This window comes from Takifugu flavidus, chromosome 1, assembly GCF_003711565.1.
Source record: "Takifugu flavidus isolate HTHZ2018 chromosome 1, ASM371156v2, whole genome shotgun sequence".
NCBI lineage: Eukaryota > Metazoa > Chordata > Actinopteri > Tetraodontiformes > Tetraodontidae > Takifugu > Takifugu flavidus.
Window position 1 is genome coordinate 15,095,996 of NC_079520.1, and position 7,794 is coordinate 15,103,789.

The window sequence follows — 7,794 nt, forward strand, 5'->3', positions numbered from 1 at the left end:
TTGTTTTTTCTTAAATGTACAGCTCGACACAAACTTACACCCACCTTCCCGAAGAACAAAAAGTCTCCAAATGTTCAATTATCAAGCTCGTGAAAGTTTAAAGTCTGAAACTGTAGAAATAGTCAATGAACAAGGACTTGTTCCCTAATTCCTGTTTAATTTCAGGTCTTGGATGATTCTTTAGAGCTCAGTAGCTACCGTATCACTTGGTTTGGACCTTGCCTTACCAACTGGTTGTAAATGGAATTACAATTTACTACATCTTTGCAAATATTGCTTCTATTTTTCTTGGCATTTAACCCATTTCTAAGCCTGAGGACAAGCAATTGTCTGCATTGCTCATAAAGGAAAGTCAAATCACACATCCCAGGTCACAGGAAAGAAACTAGATTTCAGCTTGGTTTAAATACACCGCTCAAAAAAATTAGAGTAACACTTTTTAATCAGAGTATAACAACCTATCAGTCAAACTTCTGGGATATTGATCTGGTCAGTTAAGTAGCAGTTGCTTTGTTAATGAAATCACCACCAGGAGCATCAATGAGACGACCCCCAAAACAGGAAGGGCTTTCCAGGTTGAGGCCAGTTATACTTTTTCCCTTCATCTCTTTTGACTGATTTTGTTTACTGACTGACTTTCTACTGCTGTAGTTATTCATTTGGCTTGGATCAACATCTCTGTTGCATCTCCTCCAGGATGGCACATCAATACCTGCAAGAAGGTTTGCTGTGTCTCCCAGCACAGTCTCAAGAGCATGGAGGAGATTCCAGGAGACCTTTAGTTACTCCAGGAGAGCTGGACAGGGCCGTAGAAGGTCCTCAGACCCTCAGCAGGATCAGTATCTGCTCCTTTGAGCAAGGAGGAACAGGATGAGCACTGCCAGAGCCCTACAGAGTGACCTCCAGCAGGCCACTGGTGTGAATGTTTCTGACCAAACCATCAGAAACAGGCTCCATGAGGGCGGCCTGAGGGCCCGACATCCTGTAGTGGGCCCTGTGCTCACTGCCCGGCACCGTAGAGCTCGACTGGCATTTGCCATACGCCACCAGAATTGGCAGCTACACCACTGGCGTCCCGTGCTCTTCACCGATGAGAGCAGGTTCAACCTGAGCACATGAGACAGACATGGAAGGTTCTGGAGATGCCGTGGAGAACGTTATGCTGCCTGCAACATCATTCAGCATGACCGGTTTGATGGTGGTGCAGTGGGACCTGGGTTCCTCCTGGTCCACAACAATGGCCGACCTCATGTGGCTGGAGTATGCAGGAATTGATACCATTGACTGGCCCCCACGTTCACCTGACCTAAACCCAACAGAACACCTCTGGGACATTATGTTTAGGTCCATCCGGTGCCACCGGGTTGATCCTCAGACTGTCCAGGAGCTCAGTGATGCCCTGGTCCAGATCTGGGAGGAGATCCCCCAGGACACCATTCGTTGTCTCATTAGGAGTCCCGACGTTGTCAGGCATGCGTACAAGCAGGTGGGGGCCACACAAACTACTGAGAATCATTTTGAGTTGCTACAATGACATTTTGGCAAAATGGATGTGAAAGGTTCTGGAGATGCCGTGGAGAACGTTATGCTGCCTGCAACATCATTCAGCATGACAATGACATTTTGACAAAATGGACCAGTCTGCTGCATCATTCTTTCACTTTCATTTCTGGGGTGTTTTTGATTTACTCCCTCTATTGGGTGATCATTTTCATTTCTATCAAATTACGTGGCATCAATTTGTTACTAATACATCACCTACTTTTTTTAGGAAAGATATTCAAGATCATTTCCCGCCCCCCCCCGTTTAGATCTGATGTGTTTTCGAAGTGTTCCTCTAATTTTTTTTTAGCAGTGTATTAAATTTAACTGAATGTCTAAGATCAGGGGAAAGTCAACTAATCCAGAGCACGATGGATTGAAAAAGTCAAAATCATTGCCTCCAACATCTGCATGGTGCCCCTGATGTGATGCTGTATGGGCCTCTGATGGTTCTGGCCTACCTGGATGAGGCTCGGTAGGCCAGATGAGCCCCCCCCCCAACTCATTTATCCAGTCCCGGCTGTAAATGAAAGTTGGCCCTGAACGATTGACCAGCTTACAACAGTGGTAGCACGTAGCTTTCTTGATCCATCTCTGCATCCATTCCTCTTAATTTATGTCTTAACTGTGAATGTGATCTATGTGACCGTTTGCCTCTGTGGTTTGATCTGAGGGCTTTGGTTTATTTATGTAATCCCACCATCTGACCATCTCCATCCATCCATGAAAGGGATTTGACTGCCATTAAGAGATGGCTTTTTGCAGCCTGTGTGTGTCTGGCTGAGCGCACAGTACAGCTTGCCAGTTGTGTCGTTGACAGTGTCCTGTTGTAGGACAGAAGTCATGGACACAAACACCTACGATCCGACGGCGCTTCTTACCGCACATGGACGCAACTGTCTGGAAAGATCTGCAGGTTTGTTTTTTACCATTGAGATTTCAGTGTGACATTCTGTTGGAGCAGAACTACCGGAGACACGCACGGATTATGGTTGGAACTACGTTTGCATAATTCAAAATACTTGCTCGAGTCCTTTTTAGCTTTTTTTTGTTTTAGTTTAAAATAAATGCTGTTTCAGACCTCCGTTAAACCTGGAATGTCCCAGAAGAGCGACGACAACAATGAACGCCATCACTTTTGCAGGTCAGCTTGAGCCTCTGCTACATTTGTGTGCACAAACGGCGTTGGATAATCCTTTGAGTGGTGTTTTTAATGCCAATCGAACATCAATTTTGGTTAATACCTCAATATTAAGCAACAGTTCAATAAACACTACCTTCAAAATTGAGTAATTTTATCATGTTAAATGCTCTATTGGTATTTTCTGGCTCATTTCCACTGACAAATCAAAATCCTTATGAAATTCAGGTTGCATTGATTTATGGTCAACATTTGTTACTATTTATACATTTTTATTGTCCACAAGACTAATTTAACAATCAAAAAAATACTATACACAGGTACGATTGGATGATGTGACTGTTGGTTATGTAATCTCTAAAATTTAAAACCTATTCAAAGCGATTGTTTATTGATTTTCTAAACGATAATGGAAACGTTAGTATTGTCCAGACTAGAAATAAAAAACTGAGTTAACATGAGGTAGATCAGGGTGAAATCCCAGGCACAGTACCTATTGTTGTAGAGGCTAATCTCTGATGTAAGCTGTTCTTTCTAAATCACATCCATTCAGATCACATCACCTGTCAGTCAATGTGACTTCAATGTTATATCAGAACCCATGTCATTCTGGCCGCACAACAAACCATTGCATCCTGGGTGGAAATGGGCATGGAGCTCTGCCCTGGTCACTGTGGTGGTCGCCAGAATGAAAGCACACAGATGGGATCGAACAAGGAAATGTGACACTGCGCTGAAGGTAAATGTGGTCCTCGGTTTACTGATACTTTGATATCTGGTCCTTCCAGCGTCGGTGCTGTGGCTGCTGCCTCAGGGGGCCATGGCCCGTTGGGCCTGTGTGAGGGCCTGTCCGCCACTCTGCTCCTGCACACAAGAGAGGAGTTGCAGCGTTCTGTGTGACCGAGCAAGTCTGGCCGATCTGCCCAAAGAGTTTCCCTGCGAGGCCTCTGCCATCAACCTGGAGAAGAACAGACTCAAGTTCTTGTCAGAACGGGCCTTTGGCACCCTTCCATCACTCAAGTCACTCTCTTTGGACCATAATAACATCTCTTTTATCACACCAGGAGCATTCAAGGTTTGTGGTTTTCCTTCTGCAATCAGTGTGCTAGTGTGACTGAATGTTCGTTGGTACTGATGTCCACATATGATGGACTGAAGATTAATTAAGAGTTTAAGATGTTTCCCTGCTTCACTTTTTTGGTGGTCCAAACAAATCAGGATCCTCCCTGATACAAAAATGTAACAGCTTAGCTTTCAATATGTAATGTTGGACTGTGTAGTTAAGAACAATATCTAGAGAAAATGAGAAATATCAGGAGGAAACCTTGGACAGGACCAGAATCCTTTGTAAACCTGCTGGTAAAGGCTGGTAAAAAGGCACAAAATGGCTGGTAAAAAGGAGACAAAATGTCTGGTAAAATGTCCTTTTGCACATTGCATGTTACATGCAGTTGACAGTTGGTTTTAGTTTTTCTCCCCAGGATCACACAGAACTGAGGTGATCAGATTTATTTGGAGTCATCTGTGTACAACATGGCTACAAACTCGTCACTGCTACTGTCACGGCCACTGTTCTGCCTCTGTGCTCCTCCATAGATAATTATCCGGCCAACCCCTATCATGGACCACAGTCCATTCCCACTCTTGGATAGTTTTTCTTCTCAAGCCCTGACTGATGAGGATGCATCTTCAGACCTCAGAAATACATCAGGAAGAGCAGCTCTTGCTAGAGGACATATACGTACATACACACTTTGGCCACAATGATGTATATATTGTCCAGTAGTTTCACACACAACACTGTTGATGCCTTATGTAATGGACTCATTCAGACTTAGGTTTGTCCAAACTGTAAGACACAGATTTTATTCATATCATATCCTTTACGGTATTCATATTACCGTATATAATTTTATGATCAAATGATTTTTACATGTAAATGTTTAATTTTTTTAGTTTTATTTTTATCCATTAGTATGAAGATTTTCCCCTTGTGCTCTAAATAGATCCAGAACATGAGTCCCAAGCAAGAAATTCAGAATAGAAGACACACACCTACAGAATATACAACAAATCCAGGCAAAGCTAAAATCTGAGGAGGTGCAGTGGGGTCAAAGGTCAGCTCTCATCAAGATTGCACAGGAGGCTTGGCCTCCAAGGGTATTAAAGATCACAGCCATTACAGAAGAATTATGATCACTAGTAACATTAAGAAAAAGGGAAACAAAAGCACATTTGAGACCTGTTTACTGCGTGAGTTGAATGACAGATTCCACACAGTGTGGTCAGCGAGTCATCCAAGCCTCTATGGAACCAGTTGAACTTTATACACAATGCTGCTAAATAGCATTTGAAATGTGCAAACCATGTTGATAAGAAAACATTAAAATGGAACTAATGTGCTGTCCCACAGGGCCTCGCCAACTTGGTGGACCTCAGCATGGCACACAACGAGTACATCAGCTACCTTCATACGCGAACCTTTACGGGCCTAAAGAAGCTGGTGCGCCTGGACTTGTCCGACTGCAACCTCTTCAACATCCCCGATCGCATCTTCATTGAGCAAACCGCGTTGAAGGAGCTGCTGTGTTTTCAGAACAACTTCCGAAGGATTCCTGGAGCCATCAGAGGGATGGAGAACCTGACTCACATCTATCTGGAGGCGAACAAGATCGAAGCGGTCGCCTACAACTCCCTGCTAGGCCTCAGCAGTCTCAAGTAGGTCATAGAAGCGGGCCGTTTGAAGTTGGCGACTTTTCTAAGACTTTGCTGCAGGAGAGAATTTACCGATGTTTTGTTTACTTCCCTCACTGGAGCCTTTTTTATGTGACAGGTACCTGAACCTCCAGGAAAACCGCATTAACGTGATTCACGATCAAGCCTTTCAGGACCTTGTGCAGTTGGAAAACTTCTACCTCAACGACAACTTGCTGTCTGACCTCCCTGGGCTTGCCTTCAAGGGCCTCATCCGTCTCAAAATGCTCAACCTCGGGGGTAACCAGTTAACCAATGTGTCCAACACCTGGTTCAGTGACTTGGTGGAACTGGAGGTTCTGTACCTCGACAGAAACCAACTTGTTTACATCGAGGAAGGAACTTTTGAGAACCTGACCAGCTTGATCACCCTCCATTTAAACAGCAACAACCTCACCAGCCTCCCTTTTCCTGTATTTCAGCCTATTTATTTTCTGGGGCATCTCTTCCTCTTCAAGAACCCCTGGACATGTGATTGCTCCATCGTATGGCTGAAGGACTGGATGGAGAACTACAAGCTTGTCAGGGACATCCCCTGTGCGTCTCCTTCATCCGTAGCAGGTCTGGATCTCAGCTTGGTGGTCTTTGCCAAAGTGAACGGCACATGCGTTGACCCATCCGAGGTGAATCTGACCACAGTTTCCTCGGACGTCATCTCAACTACAGAGAACCGCTTCAACAGCCTCATCTCTAAGCTGCTCCACAAGGAGCTCATGGAGGAGATGGGCAATGGCACCGAGAGTCTCCGCAATGGGTCTCTGTTGGTGTCAGAGGAAGGGCAGCTCTCTGCAGGGCTCCAGGGACCTTGGGCACATTCCCACCGGCCACTCCTCTATGCCCCTGCAGTCTGGCTCCTCTTCGCTCTGCTTAGTCCATCAAATGTTCATGACTTCCTTTTTTGCACATGACAACTGTTGAGCAGTGGGTAAAGCCCTCCTTACACATGCTTGGACGGGAGATGGATGATAAGGAGCAAGTGTGAAATGCCAAACATGACCAAATTTCACAAGTGCGGGATTCCTTTTGACCCATTGCAGAGCTGGGCTTATATGTTCAGTCTGTCCTGACATGGTGAAAGTAGATCCACCTTTAGTCACAGAATATTCTCTTTGAATCAATATGCAACATCCCTGCCAATACAAAGTCTGCCCCCCCCCCCCCCCCACGTGTATGTGTTCATTTAAAGGAGATGCTGAAGTTCTCTGGCACATAGATGTCCTCTCTGCACTCAAAATGTAGGTTCTGCAGCCTTTTCCTTAACGACATAATCTTCTTACTGCTAGCAACTCAGTTATGACTATTTAATGTAATAAACAGACTTTCTCTGCTTCTGCTCATACACATAAGAGCTGTTCCTCATATAGATAGATACATTTCCACTGGAAAGGAAGTGAGGGCTGATGGTGATGTGCAGGTTTTGGATGTTGGACATTTTTTCGACTCCAGACAGACCAGTTGTTCATTTCTGTACTACATGTTCATGGTGATGTGGTGTGTGTAGGTGACCTGCTGCTGAATGTGAATAGATCGGTGTAATGATCCACTTCAGTGTCATCACTAGTCGCAAGTCATATTAGATTCTTTCTAAATAAAAAAATGCCGTTGCCCATCTGACATGACTGATCAGTAAATCCTTTGAGCCTCTAGTGCAAAGCTGGCCTGTTTCAGTGGTGAAGAGCAGTTAATGCTGCGCACCGGCTTGTTAATGTGGGATTATTTCAGAAATTACAGACAGTACTGCACTAACAACCTCATGCAGCTGCTGTCTACGGCCGAGACTGGATAGAATAGGAGTGTCTTCGTAATGTGGGCCAGAAACTCAAAATGATAGTTTTTTATTTTTAAAAAAAAAAGCTTTTTACAGTTTATGTTCTCTTTTTGTAAACTTTTGCCATAAAATACACTAAACTATGAAGTGATGTCCAATTTAAAATGCTGTGGTTATTTGCTGTAATTATGTTCCAGCAATAACGCTTCATAATAACAAAATGTCACAAAAGTTCAATGTTATAAAACCTGTCCGACTGCACTGAAACTAATCTCCCTGCGCCACAGCAAATCCTCCTCCTCCATCTCTCCCAACCTCTGCATCTTCTCTGGCATCAACTAACTTCATATCCTCTCTAAATACATCTGTAAATCTCCTCGTAGGCCTTCCTGTGGGCCTCCTGCCTGGCAGTTCCAACCTCAGCAGGTTTCTACCTGTCTGTGCTGCAACTGCTATTTAAATAAATAGTGCACTAAAATCACTTTCTGTGACGCTGTACCTGGTAGTACCTTGTATTGTAATTTTGGTGAATTAATGGAAAAACGAATATTTGGATTAAACCAAAGAAATTTTGAGGGGATGTGTGCAC

At 44.2% G+C, this 7,794-nt stretch overlaps 1 protein-coding gene across 2 annotated transcripts; it reads left to right on the forward strand.

Annotated features, from left to right (window-relative positions):
• The first annotated feature begins 1,205 nt into the window (after nucleotides 1-1,205).
• On the forward strand, nucleotides 1,206-7,785 carry nyx (nyctalopin). Of its 2 annotated transcripts, XM_057033758.1 has the most exons (5): nucleotides 1,206-2,458; nucleotides 2,622-2,686; nucleotides 3,472-3,758; nucleotides 5,097-5,401; nucleotides 5,517-7,785. In XM_057033758.1, the coding sequence occupies exons 2-5, from the start codon at nucleotides 2,665-2,667 to the stop codon at nucleotides 6,343-6,345; spliced, it is 1,443 nt and encodes a 480-aa protein (XP_056889738.1). In that variant the 5' UTR covers nucleotides 1,206-2,458; nucleotides 2,622-2,664; the 3' UTR covers nucleotides 6,346-7,785. The 2 variants fall into 2 exon arrangements, with proteins under 2 accessions (XP_056889738.1, XP_056889656.1); XM_057033676.1 differs by having other exon boundaries at nucleotides 1,206-2,686.
• The last annotated feature ends 9 nt before the right edge of the window (nucleotides 7,786-7,794 follow it).

What these genes read in the sequence shown, in the direction of transcription:
- nyx (XM_057033676.1), top strand. Translation starts at nt 2,665, where the DNA reads ATGAACGCCATCACTTTTGCAG. An exon ending in TCACACCAGGAGCATTCAAG is followed by an intron (nt 3,759 to 5,096) that starts GTTTGTGGTTTT and finishes GCTGTCCCACAG; the next exon opens with GGCCTCGCCAACTTGGTGGA. An exon ending in CTAGGCCTCAGCAGTCTCAA is followed by an intron (nt 5,402 to 5,516) that starts GTAGGTCATAGA and finishes TTTATGTGACAG; the next exon opens with GTACCTGAACCTCCAGGAAA.